Here is a 19,458-nt window from a genome sequence, read left to right on the forward strand (position 1 = left end):
TCCCAATTATTTTAAAGATTAGACACCATAACTATCTTTGTGATTCCAGTACAGTGCAATTAGATATTTTTTTGCCTGTGTATTTAAATAAATACTTGAGTAGTGTGACAGATAATAATTTAGAATAATATAATATTAAATCTTAAGAAATCCAGTATTAAAAAAATGTCAGGTCCATTCCAATCTGTACACCTTATTTTTTTAGTAATTTACAGTTACAGCTATTGATGGGGCTTGTAGAAAATTAATGTTTTGTATTTAAAGAAAATATAGCCTATTAACTCTGAATCTATGGAATCATTTACTTAGATGCAAAGTTCAAGCATTTAATGTTGACAGCCAAATTAATGTTAACTTTAGAAAGAAAACATTGTTTCCCTCCTAATAAAGGCTAAAATACCTTGAATTTTTAAATAGGAACTTCTGATCTGTGTTCTGATACTGAGATCATAGTTATGATCATTAAAAAGAGGAAGAATTCAAAATGTTTAAAACTACAGACTTCACAGACCATGCAAATGTCCACATTAAAAAATATAATCTCACAGTTGGTATATTCAGTTTATTTTTGTTCTGCAACGGAAAGGAGGGTACATCAATCCTGCACTGAAATGGCCTTGAAATTCTATTTTCATCTACAATTTATACTGTAATTGTAGCTTTATGTGATCTTTGCATTCTTACTGAACATATTTAATCGGTACCATTTTGCTTTTTAAATATGCACAAACAAAGGAAACCTCAATATAATACGTAAGCATAAATGTAAAAATATGTTAGGTATAATAGATGAACTTAGGAACTGTAATTTTTTTAAATATCCTTCCCTTTTAAAACATTGCTGCAGAAATTTAAAGGATTGAAAGAGGAATAAATCCTCTTCAGCAGTGGGTGTTTTTTCGGTCGCACGTATCCTGTCCTATCTATAGGACATGCAACACATGTACCTTCAGTTACCATGTCTGTCATGACAGCAGTGAAGAGTTCATGCTTGGGTTTTTGTTACCATGAACTTTTCTCACATGGCAATACTCTTAACCTGTTACGTCCATCATCTCTCTGCAAGACAGCTGCGCTTAAATGGAGGCTTTTAAAAATGGAAGTGAAGTGCCTCCTGCCCCACAGGGTGATCAAGGGAAAGATGAAGGAAGCAGTGTATCCATTCCTTCTCCTGAGACTTTATCTTTCTCTTAATCCTTCCCAACGGGAGACTGGGAGAATGGAGATGTTCATTCTTTTCCACCTATTCACATGTCCAACAAATATGTCATTTTGACAAATCCTATATATAAATGAGTGAGACATTTTTGAAAGAAAACAAAATTAGTTCTTCTCTGAAGAAGACACATCTCTCAAGCCCTCCGTCCTGTTCCTGATTGTCAGGTCTGCAGAGGAAACATTGTCATACCGTATTAGTGTCCTTTCAAGTGAAAACAAGTTTCGTCTGCTCCATAATATGAGTGTATAAAGAAAATCTTCCACTGGGCTCCAGGCTTGGATGGATAGTGGGTAAATCTCCTATGACTGATTAATCTCACTCATCAGAGTGAAAAGGTCTAGCCAAAAGCAAACCTCGTACAGGGTGTCTTTGCTGGCAGAAGGCAAAACCTTCTGTGGGATCACTGCAGAGCTGAATTCGAGCCTTTACAAGACTTCCACAAAGAAGCATTTTAGTGCCTCAAAAATAGCTTCTTCAGACAGGGCCCACGGTTGATTCTGTGTTTAAACTGGAGCACGCTTCAGATTTGCATTTCTTAATGTGACTTAAAACAGTTTTCACAGGCAGGATTTTATCCTCTGCCATTCACAAATGACTGTGATTGTGGTAATGGCGCACTTTACTTCGGGGGTCTCCAGGCTTAGACAAGGGCTCTGCTGACCCCTGCTGCTCTCCTTGCTTTTTCCTTTACTTTTCCTTCTGCAGATGAAGATTGCCTCCTTTTGCCAAAGGTATTATGTAGTGAAAAGTGTCTCAGAAAAGAGAGATACCTTGCCTTTTTCTACTTTCTGGTCATTAAGAGCTTGCATATCTGTCCTTTTCGTGTCAGGGAAGTACGTGTGTTGATGATAGGATAGCACAGGCTGATGTGGATAAGGTACGTTCTTGGAATTTATGCACATCGGAGTTGCTGTGGTACTGATGCTTATCTCCTGTACGAGGTCCTTCTTTTGCTTTGGCGTGCCAGCGGTTTCTGTTTCAGCTGGCTGACAACTTCTTCACAAAACATTTACCATACAAGATTATCAACATTAGATATCTTTTTTAAGCATCCTTTAAAAATGAAGGCTTCTACTCATCTGAAACAGACACAGATCTTAGTACAGCAGTCATTCGCATGAGTGTTTTGATGTAGCAGAAGCTTAAAATGCTCTTTATTTTTAAACTAAGCTTTTCACAATACCAGGCCATGGCCCGACTGATTTTTTTGTTTTGTTTTGTTTTCTATGTGTTAGTCACAAGACTTAGTTATGACTCAAATGTAAAGAAAAAAGCAGAAATACACATAGCCTATTTTCTTGAGCTCGGCATAATCACAGAGCCTAGAATATTCATGAAGCATACCGTAGTCCTTGGCTTTATTTCAGAAAAAAACAGTAACACCCATGACTGAGAAGAACCTTATCTGGCATTGCGCATTTTCACTATCGTTAATTCTTAATATGAAAGTAGTAGGTCTAGTTTACTTGTTAAAAATAGGGGGTTTTATTAATGGGGTTGTTCCATCATGGCATTACTTAGTAAATTAAATACAAATCCTCATATTATGAGGCTCTGAGCAGTCAGGCAAGGTGAAATAGCTGTCAGTGGTGCTTGATCATCTTTTTGCGGTGTGTTCTCGTATTATTTTCTGCAGAAGAAATTATATTACACATGTGCAAGCACATAACACGTGCGTTGCTGTAATCACAGTATTGGACAAGCTACAAAGGAAACAACAAAAGGATCGTTGATACCAACTAATGACATTTAAAATTTAGATTTCGTTTACTTCAAAAAAGATTGGATTTGTTATTTTACCAGGGTGTAGCTTGGTATTTCATTCAGTGTTTTCATATATTTAAGTTGTTTTCTTGCCTTTGTATTGGCAAAACCACCTATCAAATTCACAGAATCACAGAATCGTATAGGTTGGAAAAGACCTTTAAGATCATCGAGTCCAACCGTAAACCTAACACTACCAAGTCCACCACTAAACCATGTCCCCAAGCACCTCATCCAAACGTCTTTTAAATACCTCCAGGGATGGCGACTCAACCACTTACCTGGGCAGCCTGTTCCAATGCTTGACAACCCTTTCAGTGAAGTAAAATTTCCTAATATCCAATCTAAACCTCCCCTGGTGCAGCGTGAGGCCATTTCCTCTCGTCCTATCACTTCTTACCTGGGAGAAGAGACCGACCCCCACCTCTCTACAACCTCCTTTCAGGTAGTTGTAGAGAGCGATAAGGTCTCCCCTCAACCTCCTTTTCTCCAGGCTAAACAACCCCAGTTCCCTCAGCCGCTCCTCATCAGACTTCTGCTCTAGACCCTTCACCAGCTTCGTTGCCCTTCTCTGGACACGCTCCAGCAACTCAATGTCCTTGTAGTGAGGGGCTCAAAACTGAACACAGTATTCGAGGCGCGGCCTCACCAGTGCCGAGTACAGGGGCACAATCATTTCCCTACTCCTGCCGGCCATGCTACTTTTGATACCAGGATGCCATTGGCCTTCTTGGCCACCTGGGCACACTGCCGGCTCATATTCAGGTGGCTGTCGACCAACACCCCCAGGTCCTTCTCTGCCGGGCAGCTTTCCAGCCACTCTTCCCCAAGCCTGTAGCATTGCATGGGGTTGCTGTGGCCCAAGTGCAGGACCTTGCACTTAGCCTTGTTGAACCCCATACAATTGACCTCGGCCCATCGATCCAGCCTGTCCAGGTCCCTGGAGCCTTCCTACCCTCAAGCAGATCAACTCCCGCACAACTTGGTGTCATCTGCAAGCTTACTGAGGGTGCACTCGATCCCCTCGTCCAGATCATTGATAAAGATATTAAACAGAACTGGCCCCAACACAGAGCCCTGGGGAACACCGCTTGTGACCGGCCGCCAACTGGAGTCAACTCCATTCACCACCACTCTTTGGGCCCGGCCATCCAGCCAGTTCTTTACCCAGCGAAGAGTACACCTGTCCAAGCCATGAGCAGCCAGTTTCTCCAGGAGAATGCTGTGGGAGACAGTGTCAAAGGCTTTACTAAAGTCTAGGTAGACAACATCCACAGCCTTTCCCTCATCCACTAGGCAGGTCACCTTGTCATAGAAGGAGATCAGGTTGGTCAAGCAGGACCTGGCAGCATTCTTCTTAAGTCAGTGTATATCTTATCTGGCAGGATGGTATATATGCATTCATCAGTCTTTCCTTGCTGTTCATGGGTGAAATAAGTATAAATAACTATATAAACATATACATAAATTTTTAAGTATTATATGCTGTTTCTCGTATATTTGAGCATCATACAAAATACATGCCTCAGTCTGTGATTTTTTTAGGGGGGGTCTGGTTTCTGAAATGGGCTCTACTAGGTGTGCATACTGTTTAGCCTATGTAATTACCTCTCTTGGTAATTTAGTAATGTTTTTGAGAACTTGACTGAGACAACGTTGCTTAACCTTCAACATTTTTCAGTTGAATGTTGTGTTCTCTTGGATGAATTTGTATGAATTTTATATAGTTTTCGAATTTCTAGTCTAGCCAAGGTAAGTTCCTGGTTTAGTTGCACTCAGAATTTTATTATTAAAAAGTTGTGATTTACGTATATATTACTGTGCCAAATTTAGTTCATATAGAATAATACTGTCATAATTGAAGCCTATTAATTCCTCCCACCCCAATATATCCTTTATAATACTTAGCTAAAACAGCTACATTATCTGATAAGTTGATTTAGGACTTTATACATGTGTTCATATAGCCATTTATCTCAACCCTTGCTGAGGAGACCTTTATTAAGCTGTGATGACTGCTGAATATGAAATGTAACCAAGATTATTTTTTTATTCAAATATAATTTAAATATTCATCAAAGAGGAGTTATGCTTGAAACTGACAGAGACTATTAACATCAAAAAATATAATTAACTGCACTGGGTATCATGAAGCAGAGTTAGCCAAATAGCCAAGAGGTCTAATTGCTCTAGAGTCTGAGAAGCAATAGTTTTATTTTATACTGTTGCTGTGGAATTAATAGTGATGTGGTTTCCTTTGCGAGGCAATTAAAAGCTGCCTCTTAAGGTTCATTGCATTATAGGAAATCCGTTGAATATCACTTAGTAAACAGAAGTGACATGGAAAAGGTACATGAAGATGGCAGAGCAGGGTATAGATCGTAAATTAGGACAGATTAATATGAATTAAATATATGTAAGTAAATGATGAGTACTTTTTAGTGTTACAAAGTCAGTGGTAGCGATGAAAGTGAAAAGTTTTCATTAGTAACACAAAGGAAATAGAATTTAAAGATTATTACAGTGAAGCTGTTTAATTCAGAGGAAAGGAATAGAAGAGTAACTTGGGTTTAAAAATTAAAAAGTAGCTACAGAGTAGTATAGAATTGAGCAGATCTCATATTCTGGAAGTTTCCTTCTGCCACAGAATAATCTCCTACTTATAATAAAAAGAACCTTCTGACCTTTGTGGCTCAATTAAGCTTTTTAGTTGAATTCAACAAGAAAAACTTCTTTATTGAATCCCATAGATTCTGCCTGTGCCCAGGCTATACAGTCTAAAAAGGGGTGGCCATATTCATGGCATTTTGACATTAATGAGGTTGCTGAAATGGAAAAGTTTAAGGATCAAAGATACAAGCAATAACAGTATTTTACAGCTTTTCTTTTTTTTCTCTCTAATAATAAAATTGCAGTCTAATTGCTTAATAAATGGGCCATCATTACTGAAAGACTTAGATAATTCCCCGCTTTGCATTTTATTTTCTACATATTGCAGAACAATAATTAGAAAAAATGCTATGGCCACAAATGAAAGAGGTCTTTATTTTTTTCTTTCATATAATAACGGTGAATGAAAGGAGTTTGCATGTATGTTCTTTAATTTGGTATGATAGTCAACTTCTATGTTTTTTAAGAAGCAATCTTAAAAACTAGTGTCATACTGGTAAAATAAAATAAAACAAAAGAATTAAACTAGAATTCCTGTTTTATATAAAGATTGGCTGCCTGTTTCATACATTATTTAGCATGCTTACCCTGTTTATATCAGTGACATAAGAGTGCGTGCTACTTTCTCAGAAGAGTACTGTCTTTGCCGCTTCACAGCACAGTGCCTTGTACTCCCAGGCTCACACATGGTGTTAGCAGATATTTAAAGCACTTCAGCCTAACATTTTATAGGTCATGATGAACTGAGCCTATAAAACAAGTTACTGCAATGAAGTTAATGCAGTCTTAAGAGTGTTACATAGACGGAATACTCAGTATTCCGTATATTTTTAGCCTGCTGTAGACACTTCAATGGGGAGGAAAGGTTCTTATCATGTAGAATTTTTTCCATGTTAAACCTGCTTTATAATATACTTGCAGTGCCGAATCTTTACTACAGATTTACTATTGAGAGCTGTATTTTTTTTCAGGTTTTCACTATAATACAGTAGCTATCAGAACCCTTGAATTTCAGTTTCTTCTAGCACGCGCGTGCACGCACACACACATGCACCACCCCCCACCACCAGGTCCTGTGACATTTTTAAAAGAAATTAGGTAGCAGAATCATTTCATTGAGGAAGCTGACCTGACCCAAGTCATATAGTTGAACACCTTACTGGAGGAAGTCTTACTACTTCTTAATGACACGGGGCTGTATAACATTTCATATGGCAAGATAGGTATTTTGTCGTTGTATTTGCCAAGGCATCTATGCTCCTTTCTTAGTAGTAATCTGTGGTCTTTGACCTTACTGTTCATTGCTTCTCAGATATCTTGCTTCTTGTGATATATATCTATATGATGAAGGAGCAATTTTGAAATGTGTTTAATACACACATTTTTCCAGCACTGTAAAATTGTCGTTTCACCATAACTCAGATTTTGTGCACCTTTTCCTCTGCCTATTTAATACATTAACTTAGGCAGAGTTGTAAGTGTAACAATAATGTGGCAGTTCTGAACCCATAACCTTTCCCTGTTTACTGAATTTCTTAGTAGCATTGAACTCAACTGTACTATTACACTTGTGAAGCTGTAGGTGTTTTCTCATCTAGGATGTAGTAGCACTGATATTGCCTTCAGTATATTATTCTGGTGCCAGCATCACCAGTGGGTATGAAAAACATAATTTACTTTGTATATTTAGCTTTCTTAGATAATTTTGCTGCCTTTGTGACAGAGATACAGCAAAAGAACACCTCCTGGAGTAGCATTCAAAACAGGAGCACTTTGGGTAATGTGCTGTAGACAGAACACATATGAGTTAGTGCTCAGTTATCATGCATGCCATCAGCAATGCCTTGTTGCTTTCTTATCAGTCACTTCCTGCTGTCAGCCCAGTGCTTATTTCAATAGAAAAGGATTTGCATCAAATGTAATACAGTATTATGTATGGCTAACATGGGGTTTTTAATTGTGCAGGCACATGAGACTCCTTCAGTGGCAGACAGTTTGATAAAAAGATTAGATGATGAATATTTTTGACACAATTAAAGATTATCTGTGCATTGACAGAGTAAAGCCAGTGAATTTTCTGATGTGTTTTTACAGAGCTTGAATCTGCTTGACTTGCATAAAAACCAACCGCAAAATACGCAGGATTTTTGCAGATGTAAAAACAAGCAAACGAAAGCAGCCCCCTAAACTTTGTTGGGCTTAAAACTGGAAGTTCCCAGAATCAGAAAGTCCACAGCTCAAATCAGTAACTTAATCCCTTAACTTCAAATCGCAAAGAAGAGAGTGGGATTGTGCTTTCCGAGTTAGAGCAGAAGGATACTTTCGCAGGGGAAGTCCTATACCTGGAAGCCCTGCAAGCTTTCCAGATGATAATTAGATCCAGACATCACTGTGGGTAATGAATAACAGTGCTTTTGTGACAGGCATTCCTCTCAGAAGAAAAGAAAGTATTTGTAGTGAGGAGTCTCAGACACATTTTAATAGGAAATGACACCACTGTTACAGAGTTGGTTAAAGACCTACCAAGGGACAGCACTTCTGGAAAAAATCAGCAGATGAAATAAGAAAAGTTGTAATTTTATTATTAGTTATCAGTTATATATATTTAACTTTAAAGCCATGAAATCTGCATTAAGAATGATGAGAAAAAGGACCATACCATCTTGCTAGCAGATTGCGCTTTTATAAATCTCGTGAAATAACCAAGTTGTCTTTTGGCCTCTTGCTCAGCATTTTGCTTGGAGTTCTGTTGAGCCGTAGAAATGAGTCACTCCATAGCCCTGTGGAATTGGTAGATATGCAGCAGTGGGCACATGGCCTCTGTTGATGAAAATTATAACCCAAAAAGGGGATATTCCCCGAGGCAAGTTTACAAAAAAACAATTTATTCTTTTTCACCCTGTAAAACTCATCTTACATGCAGGATCTCTTGCATTATTACAAACTCTAATCCTCTGAGTGGGTAATTAACGGACCAGAAAAGCCATTTGTGGAAAGAAAGAGCCATAAGGGTGAAAAATATTTCTCTGCTGAATGATCTTTAAGGAGTAAATAATTACAAGAGTGAGAGGTTTGGGATGACCAATCTAAATCTGAACATAATTAGGATGAACACAGTTTGAAAATCGAAGCAGTTGGCATGTGCAACAATTCTCATATCAGAAGACTAATTAAATATTTAAAAGCCCAAACCCCCTCACTATTCACAGAAAAATAACCTGCCACAAAAGGGTCTGTAACTTTGCAGATAATTAGGAAGGGTTACAGGAGGAAAAAATCACAGATTGGCTCCAAGGTTCTGCAAGGTCACGTCTTATTATGGTGTATCTTTTATATGGTCTGATAACAAGTTTCTTGCTAATTTAATCTAAGTAGGGCATCCCAGAGCGATTTCCCATTTCCCTTGTTAAAAATGTGATCATTTTTCTATATGCAAACTGCAATAGGTGAACATTTTTATAAATAATTGCTCCTAATTGATACAGGCTATAATATTTTTAATTATTCAAGGGGAGTGCATGTGTTAAAGTTCAGTTAGGGTTGCCCCCACCACACCCCCCATTTGAAATTGTCCTCATCCTGTCCATTGTAGGGGGAAACCAAAGGACCCTATGAAATCATGTTGCCTCAGCGGCCAATTCTGTAAATTAGGAAGTCTTACTTTCCTGTTAGAGCTAAGATACATTTATGTCGAATATGCATTTCTGCAGACAGAAGAGCTGTGTTAAACTCAGGAGACCCATAGCGAGTCAAGCTGAATTTGCATTGAACTGACCTGGAGGTCCAGTCGAAGCGTGAATATTAAAAGTGTACCAAGGCTTCTACGTTTCAGAAGTTGCAGTAACAAATCACACCTGTCATTTGAAATACCTTATTTTAGTAATTAAAGTGGGTGATTTTTTAAAATGTATTTAAGATCTGTGCAAATTAATGTGAAGGATAAAGCTACACGTTTTCAATATTACAATTGTTCAAGTTACTCATTCAATAATGACTCAGAAGCTGTCTTAAGTTACATAACTTTTAACTACGTTATGAATGTGCTGCATGCCAAGCCATGGATAAAAAAGATCGACAGTGCTGCAAAAAAGAGTTTCAAAGGGTTTTTACTCTTATCCTATGCTCTCTGCCTGGGAGTCTCTTTTGCAAGTCTGTTGCAGCGTTATGCCTAAGGATCAGACACTGTGCCTCAGGATTTTCACTTGGATTTTCTATATGCTCTTCTCTAGCACTGTGCTTCAGAAATAAACGCCCCTTTGTAAAGCTCTGATGTTATTACCCAACCCTATGTTTCTCCCCTGAAACCTGCTCAACCCACAAGGCGTGATGCTGCACTCACGCTCACTCAGTGTGAGTAATCTGTGTAAATTGCTCAGATATTACGATGCTGCACTACTGAAGTTTTCATTAGTAAATAAGCATAGCTGCAGGCTATTTATTTGTCTAAATGGTGAAACATTTAATTGAATCTTTTGAACTGATTACTTTTCAGCAGTGCAGATCTGCTTGGCTTAGTTGGTGTACTAAGACATACACTGCCTGTAATCCCATGCTGCATTTTGCTTGCAAATACACATGCACATAAATAATATGACAAGATTATGAATATGGCTTTATTTCCATTTCTTCTTCCTCAGGTAGGGTTGCGTTAGAAACATTTTCTCTAAAAAACAGGTTTTTCTTCTTCATACTGTTACAAGGTTTGGGTTTGGCTTGCACCTACGCAAACCTTACCAGAAGATTGTTCTGTTTACTTTGCACACCTCATTGCATCTTTTGATACCTAGTTTTCCTGTCCTTGCTTTACAGTCAGCTCCTCAAAGGCTCTGGTAGTTCTAGTAGGCCTTTCACATACGTGGTAGAAAGTAGTGGGGATAGAAAGATGGGATTATAAGAGCACTTAAAAAATTACTGAGAGAAGGCAGGAGTTATGTATTCCACTGGAATCTACATTTCCTTTTTCTTTTTTTTTCTCCCTCCCTATTTTATCTGATGCTTCAGTTTCAGGTTCATAATAACCCCATAACAATAGCGTTTACACCAATAAACAAAGTACTGGAACAAGAATGAATTGTAACAAGAAAGAAAATTCTCTGATAGCTTAGATGTGAGTGAGAAGATTCGTCTTTTTAACAGTGACTGCTTTGAACTTAGAGAACATGAATACTAAAAGGCAAATGGGTCATAACTAAATGTATTAAAATTGTAAGAAGAGTTTGAAAACAAGAAATACTCTGCTAAATTACTTTGCCATACAAGTCTGATACACATTCATTGATAATGAATCAAACTGGGTAATCCTAAGAAAGGGCCTGTGGGAGTTGCATATTTTCTGTTGTGTTTTATTGTCTATTTGGAGTTTTCATCCTTAATGCATACCCTTAGACTCCCACAAGATTACACTGTATGAAGAAGACACAATTAAATATTATTGCGTATTTATTGGGCAAACGGAAACAATGCTATGGTGCACCTTCTTCTACAATATTAATTACACACTATTTAGCTTCCTTATCTCATGTTTATTCAGTAATTAGGAAGAGTCAACAAATCATCAATATTATATTTAAAAAGAAGCTAGAAACCATTTTCTCAGGTTTTTTCCCCCCCAAATATTTTTCATCCTAAGTCACCAGGTTTATTGCTGTAGTGGTCACGTTGCCAAGTGCATAGAAAATCCAAAGGCTGGGTTGTGAATTTTCAAACCAATTTCTAGCATGCCTTACTGCTTTAGCAGTCACATGAAGATGTCCATTATTTAGACACAGTTCTTACGGCCAAATTCTGCTTTCATATGTGCTCATGTATCTCCCATTTTTTTCTTACGTTACGAAAACTACCACCACAGCACACTAAGTCTGTTTTCCCTTTGAGCTAGGTAAAATTGGTGCTTGTTTCTTTTTTTTGTGTACTCTTTCTCCCATAATAGTTTTAAGGATTCTAACTTAAAAATAATTTTTAGAAAATTTTATACATGAGTAAGCAGAATTTCCAGTGTGGCATCTTGGTTTTTTTACAAGCCAGTTGCAGGATTACATGTCTACCTTCAGGGAAGCATGGCTCTGTACGGATGCATGTGCTCACTCTTCCTGCATGGGTAGGGTTGTGCTACTGCTGCTGCGGTTGCTGGAGCGCTGTGGGTATTGCAGTGATGGCTGGCCAATGCTGCTTCAAATCAGGGCTTTATAGCAAGGCAGGGTTTTTTTAGCAGGTCTTTTTTTCAGGCTTTGGTTAGGCCAAATTTGCTAACTCGTTAGGTTTCAGTATGTAATAATGTATTTCTTGTGAGGTGAATTTGAAACTCAGAATTTAAATACATTCCTTTAAATAATTTTATCTACTGTGGTATGTGTGTGTGCATACGTATGTATCTATACACCGCTAAAATAAAATCTCTGTTCTCTGGCTATTTTATATGTAAATTTTGTATATAGTTTCTAAAACCAAATTAATATACCATTTAAGTAATATATGACATCTCCACACATACGTAACTTTGAGTTTAATAACAGGAGTGGAGGTCTAGTGAATATGCGTACAAAAGCAGAAGCACATCTCACATGGCAGTTGTAGACCATTAGGAATACATATGTAAAGACAGGCATTTACTCAAGAGGTTCAGGAATTTTTCAGTTTAAAATATGCTGTTGTTAAAAGTCAATACACGAAGTGTCGTCATTCCACATTCCCATCTCTTTTTACTCAGACTGCAGCTCACCCAGGGTGAATAAGGAACAAGACGACCATATGGAGTATGTGGTGCTACAACTCAGAGTTTACGTGCTTCAAGTGGTGTTTAAGCAGGTTGCTGCAGGCGATATGCAGGAACATGTCATCATGCTAGCTTTTAAGTATTTAATCAATATGCTGAAAGAGAAGTATTGTCAGATCTGACTTAAAAGTTTCACAACATACCAAGATAGATTTTTTTAATGTATTGACAATTTTATTAAAAATTAATTTTATGTATTAAACGTGGCTTTATACTGTATCTTTTTTTTTTTTCTTTTTAAAGTGAAGTACATATGACTGTTTTCTGTGTTTGCCAGTTTTACCTTACTTAATGAAACACTGCATTCACAGAAATGCAGCATTAGGAATAGCCAAAATGATTTTGATAGCCCATTTCTGGCTAGACATTAACTCATATCCTTTTAAAAATATCATTGATCTTTCTTTTATGTTACTATCTTTTTCAAAGTTCTATATACAAAACAAAAGCATTTGAAGGATAAATTGTAATGTGGACATTATTTCCTACATACCTTAACTTTGCAAACCACTTTGAAAGGAACTGTGTGTATCCTGTATCACATGTGACTGATGTGACTTACCCATAAAGATGACCTCTTCCCTCAGTCAATCTGTTTGATCCATGTAATGCTAACGTCTTTGCAGAATCTGCTTCTTAGATTCCAGTACTTCACTTTCTGGTCCAGTCATGATACACTGTGTTTTCCATTTTAATGCTGGAGTATTTGTTCAAGTCCATAGATTTTGCATTTTTAATCTTCCTTAGAACAGTGGTGAATAATGGCCCTTGGCAGGAGATAATGAAATTTTCTTAATTTATATTTTCAAGCAGAAGCTTCAATTGAAAATGGCATCCTATGGCCTGGAGACATAGCTCTAGTGCAAGTTTCAGGGGAGCTGTAATAATAATGCAGTGCTAGCGGTGACGGGGAATGATAGGACAGTGAAGAAGTAATTTAAGAAAGAAAAGAGAATGTACCAAAGCTTTATTGTAGCATATCTAATGATCTGCTGAAGATTCCCAATAGCTTTTGGAGCATGACAGGAGAAACTAATGTTATCTTGCCAAAACAGAAGCCCCTGCTTAATCAGCAGAACAAGATTATTGATTAAAACACCTCACACAATAGATTGCACATGGAATCTCATCTCCATACATTGCACGTGGAAAAGTGCAATAATGAGCATAAGATGATAAAAAAAGAGCAAAAGCAATTTGTTGGGAATTGTACAAGTCAAGATTAGAGTTGAAATGCAAACAAATTATCATGGAAAGTACAGCTGTCCTTAAAGCTGAGCACAGAAGGGGATGGATGCAGCAGGGACATGGGTACATCGTGAGCAGAAGATACTTGCTAACAGTCCTGCAGGAGCTGCTTTACTTTCCTTTTTTTCTGTATTCATCTGAAATGTGAAAGGGCCATTCCTCATTTGCACAGTCTTCTTCCTGAGGTGAAAGGAGTTCAGACATTGTACTGTAACTGTTAATTAAACACTCCATTTGATTTTTAGATTACTCTAAGTGATGCATCTGCATTATGAAAATGTAACCTTTCTTCATTCATACTAAAATACTGAAGAAATGAGTGTTAGAGTACACAATTGCTCCTTGCGTTTATGAGAATAGTGATACTTCCTACATTTCCCCTTGCAAAACGTGCTGCTGCTGGCACAGGAACCTGAATTGTCACTCCTTCAGTGCTACAGTTAGTCTTTTCCTAACTAGGGTTTCAAATTTAATTCATGTATTACCTTTCCTAAATCAACTGTTAGTGAGTTTGTATAGAGTTCTTTGCAGATCTGCTTTATTTCCTTGTAAATGCCAAAGTCATTGTATCATAAATCTTTGTGAATATTGTGAATGTCTTAAACGTGAAGACATTTCTCAGTGTGAGATCATAGGAATTTTAAGATTGTACATCAAAACCTGAGAATTTGCATATTTTAACATATGCTAGGGAAGTATACAGTTAACTAGATTACAGAACACTTAAATGGTACTTAAAACCTACAGAAATCTTAAACACTAGATTACAGACACTGAAACACTGAAGTATTTGTGATTTGACTTCTTAAATTTGCAGAAATTAGAGCTGATTTGTATCATGCCTTCAGTTGGAATAATTCTAAGTTTGAATAGATGGACCAAACTAACAGTATATTGTGTAGAAAAAATAATGTTGGTTACAATGAATGAGTGACTTTAAGTTATTTGCCAGTTAAGGTTTTTGGGGTTTGGATTGTTTTTCCTGATTGTGTCTAGGCTGATTTTGCAAATCGCAAGGAACTTTATTTCCGCTGTAGTCGTGTTTTGGAGAATCCCATGAAATGGCCACACTCAGAAAGGGCTTGCCCATTACAAAAAGGAATGAAAATGGGTCACAGGATTGAGTTGAAGGCTGTAACAGTGTAATATCCTCTTCACTGGGCATAGTGTTTCGAAGTGTAAAGGTTTCTCAAAATAATGAACCTCTGCTATGGCAGTGATGCTGTAGCTTTGACAATCTGTAGCCATGTAGGATAATCTGTTGTTTAGTGCTATTTTATGGAGAATGGAGTGTCTTTTGTCCAAAATACCAGACAGAATTCAGTGTTTCTTGTCTTAAAGAAGCTCAACTGAAACCTTTATCAGTTTGTAAAATGGTCTTTGCAGGCAGCAGCAGAACTGCAGGCCAATGACTAATAGAGAAGTTAGTATCCCCGGTTTTACAGGGGAAAAAAACCAACAACGCAGCAGACAGAAGGCTTTCATTTATCCAGAGAACAAATCGCAGTAGTGTAAATTCCCCGAATTGCTTGTCTCAGAACTACCTCTACGAAGTCCACTTATTCTTCATCTCTTCTCTGTAACCCATGAATTGGGACTGACAGCTGCTGTAGTAGCTGTTGGGTGTTTGTGAAGGTTTCGCTGGAACTGAAATTTGACCACTAACTATGTAACAAATAGTTACCTGAAATTTCCATTTTTTTTACCTGTGAATATCTTAATCAAGTGTCTTCAATTTGAAATCTTAAAGTGCATGAAAATCAGAACCTTATATCAAAATTACTGATGTTTTATAAAATGCAACCATCAATGCAGCAAAATCAGTGATGTGAATGTAAAAAGCTACGACTTAAAGCACAAATACTTCTATTCGTTCAGTTATCCAAGTAATTGCACTTCTTGAGGAGGTGGTGGTGGTGTGCTTTGTAGCACTGCTGAGTACTGCAGCAGTGGGAGTAGCTCATTGGTTTGGAATTGGGGGTCTCGTTCATTTTGGCCAAAGGTGACCATACACACAACAGGTGAAGTCCTGCATAAAGAAATAGTCAAAAGTTTTTAGAAGGTCAACAACTTTGTGTAAATGCCACTCAGTGCCTGAAGTTTGACACTGCCACTTACTGTACAAAGGACAAAATACTGCATTTTCTTCTGAAATATTATTATACATCCTTTCGATACAAGCTAGCATGAAGTTCTTCTCAGTTTCCTGACTGACAGCAAGATTATGAGTCTTTCACTAGGGGAAAATGAAAGAAAAGAAAACAAATTTTCATAGGGAGACAGAAGTCCCTCTTTTTCATAAGATTTACAAATACTGCTAGTAAAACTTTTTTTTCCACAGCTAAATATGACCTTCATCAGTTTCATTCTCAAGCAATTTCTCCCAATATGTATCCATTTTATTTTGTTACAAATCAATATTTCTCTCTTAATTGCCGCTCATTCAAGTGTAAAATGAAATTTTCATACAGCTCAAAGCTGTGGAAACCATTATACTGAATGATGCACTACACAGAGTCTTCTATAGGAATTATTTTGGCTTCAGCGTAAGGTTTTTACTGAAGAAACAGAAATTTAAAGAAATTAATTAAAAATCTTACATCCAAGGTTTTCTCATGCTGGTTAGTCTGGCTTGAGGTGTGGGGCATGAAAAAACCCGTACGGGACTTAGAACAGAGATACCTTTGAGGTCTTGGGCCATATTGCCTTCTCCTGCTTCTACAGCCTCCTCCTACACAACACACACAAGAGTAGCTCTTTGACCTTTGTGTGAGTACAAAAAAGTGACTGTATTGTATGTTTTCAGTATTACAGATTCAGTACCATGATTTTCTCTGCAAGTTGGGTGCACATTTCTTCACTTCAACATGGGTCCGAAAGCCATTGGTTGTGTCATACTCGTTCCAGACTCCCTAATATACTGCACGAGCTGTTGTACTGAATAATAGTGCTGTTGGGAGCGGTGCGGCATTGCCTGTGCCATAGCTGTACAGGGACCTGCCTGTGCTCTCTGGAAAGTCACTGCCACAGGCAGCATGTGGGTGACAGGTTAATTCCTCACCATCTATCTGTGTCCATGGTTGTGCATATATACAGAAATCCCTGGCTATTTCCAATTAGTTCTGCAATTATGAGCCTTATGAGGCTAGAAATAAGTAGCTTTAAAAAAAAAAGGGAAAAAGAAAAGAAGAATTAACTGATAAAGTCAGAAGAGTTGTCGTTCCCAAGTTTGCTCAGTGAGAGGCACAGTATGTCCTGACCAGCTCTGTGCTAGTTTGATTAGTATATAAAAAGGAAAGTGATTTATATCGGAGTTCTTCAAATGTGCTTGCTCTACCTTTTATGAGGTAGCATGAATTATTCTTACACCTGTTGGCAATGTACAGCTGTGGAAAGCAGTTGATACAAGACAGATTATTTTAGCTTGGGATGTGGTATTCAGGGAGTGTGGGAAGTAGTAGGGCAATAGAGAAGTTGATGTACAGCTGGAGTCAAAGGCTAGACTATTACTTAAGTTCAGACTTCTGTTATTCAGTTTGCTGACAAACAAAACTAACCCCTGAGAAGATCAGCCAAGCTCTTTTTCTTTTAGTCACCAAACTCCCTGACCTTCTCTTTTTTTTCTTCTACTTCCTTCTGACTATTTTTTCTGTATTCCATTTTGACCATCTCTTCAGGGTTAGGTAATTGTTTTTTCACTTTTAACTCTTAAGCTAATACTTTTTTTTCTGGAAAAATGAATAGTAGTCTAAAATCTCTTGATTATTACTATTAAAAAAAACCTTCAAAAACCATTAAATTCACTAGACGCTTGTGGTTGGAGGCCTTGTAATAAAGTTCTTCTTTGTATCAAAATGGATTGGCTTCCATTGTTAAGCAAATCAGATATATGTTTCAGTATTTAGTCTCCTCTAAAATACATTTTAATTAATTTTCTTGCAGTTCTTTTTAACTGTTTTTCTTATTTCCTCAGATGGTCATTCTTTACTTCTTCCTGTATCCTAACAGAGGAAGCTTAGAGTCCACCAATTGCTCCTAAAATAGTTAAAATGGAAATGCTAATGCTCTTTGTCTACAATAACTCTTCCAATCAAAATCGTTTCCTTGAATCACAACAAAAATCTCTCTGAGATGTAAAACCATTCAGCAGTATGTATATCTCTAAAGATGAAAAGAATTGCTCATTTGCGTTATTGTACATTATTCAAAATTATACATTTTTTCATTTTGTATAATCTTTGCATTTTGCTTTGATTTTATTGAACAGATCAGTATATATTTGGGACAGCTGGGACCAGTGGGAACGAGTGACATTTGAGATAACATCGATCTCCAAATTTAAAAGTATAAACCCTGAACTGAAATACTGTCTTGAAGCCTTATTTATGGACTTTGACCGATCTAGTATTAATTAATTTTGTTGTGTTATGGATTGGACTGCCCAAGTGTGAAGAGAGTTAGCACTGCATATAGTACTTTAGCATGAACTTGCAAATTAAATGTAATTTTAAATTAATTAGCTTGCTTTCTTTTCCCATTACAGGTGCAACAACCGAACACAGTGTATAGTAGTTACTGGGTCAGATGTGTTTCCTGATCCTTGTCCTGGAACATACAAATATCTAGAAGTTCAGTATGAATGTGTTCCTTACAGTAAGTATAATCTTTTTATTCTTGCTCACTTCCTCTGGCCCTCACAATTAAAGCTGGAGTGCTGTTACATGGAAAAGAAGCATATGTTTATGGCCCACGGACCCATTATGCATGCAGAGCACTTGCAGACTAGGGCCTCCAATTAGCTTCACGAAGTGTGGAAGGAAGCCATGGTGTGATGCTGGCCAAGTGTCTGTCTGTGTTCTTAAGTGTTTGGCTTTTAAGGCTACTGTTTTTCCAGAAAACAAACTCGAATTAGCTATTCAGTAGGCCAGATAGAAATTTGTACTTTTGCCCGCTACCAGTTGCTGACAAATTGGCTTGGCTCACAGACTTCTAAAGCAGGAATTGACTTCAATTTTAATCATGATCTACTTGAAAGGCTACCTGCTGTTGTGGTGACTTTGGGTGCACAGCAAAACCCAACACTGACACGCCAAGGCAAATGCCCTAGTTGGGGGACATTGTAAGAGTACTTTGTGCTTCAGGGGCACATTATAAGTGAACGCAGATTCAGAGTGAATAATTCATCAGTAAGTTACTCAAACTTGGTTCTTAAAAACAATGGGGGAAAGAGTGAGAAAGAAATGTTCACTTTTAATGGAAAGAGAAAATATGAATTGTGGCTTGAATCAGCTGCCAGAACAGAATTTTTCACTGAAAACAAAGTAAATACTGAAATCATATTGAGATAGAAAAATTTGAAGTTATGGCTACTTCAGCAGTTTTGTACAATATTCTTTCTAATGCCAGAATTCAGTAGCTTTAGACATACTTCTTATTTCCTTGCAATAATTAATGCTTTTTTTCATTGACCTGTATGCATGTTTATAAAAGTTCTGCAGATTCAACACTTTTAACTGGTTTTGCTTTCTTGTAAGGTCATTCTTTGCAGTGACTTCTCCCTCATCCCGTTACTCAACAGAGAAATAGCTGTGTTTGCTTGGAATTTGAGCAGTGCACTGATCATTCCCTTAAGTTATTATTAAGCGTGAATTTCTTGATCTGCAGTAATCCTTAACCAAAGTCACATTTTCTGTTGGTACAGGAAACAGGCCAAGTCTGAGATGCAAAAACACTGTGGTGACAGTATATATCCAAAAAGGAAGGAAATGAGTTCTGGCATAAGCAA

General features: G+C 37.4%; 1 protein-coding gene across 8 annotated transcripts in view; it reads left to right on the top strand.

Moving 5' to 3' along the window:
* The window catches only part of ADGRL2 (adhesion G protein-coupled receptor L2), a 163,249-nt gene that overhangs the window by 93,028 nt on the left and 50,763 nt on the right, over window positions 1-19,458 (top strand). For all 8 annotated transcript variants that reach the window (XM_072867125.1, XM_072867122.1, XM_072867123.1 and 5 more), the window contains exon 4: window positions 18,217-18,326. In XM_072867125.1, coding sequence (XP_072723226.1) covers window positions 18,217-18,326 — 110 coding nt within the window. The remainder of the gene's footprint in view (window positions 1-18,216; window positions 18,327-19,458) is intronic.

This window comes from Ciconia boyciana, chromosome 7 (assembly GCF_034638445.1).
Source record: "Ciconia boyciana chromosome 7, ASM3463844v1, whole genome shotgun sequence".
Taxonomy (NCBI): Eukaryota; Metazoa; Chordata; class Aves; order Ciconiiformes; family Ciconiidae; genus Ciconia; species Ciconia boyciana.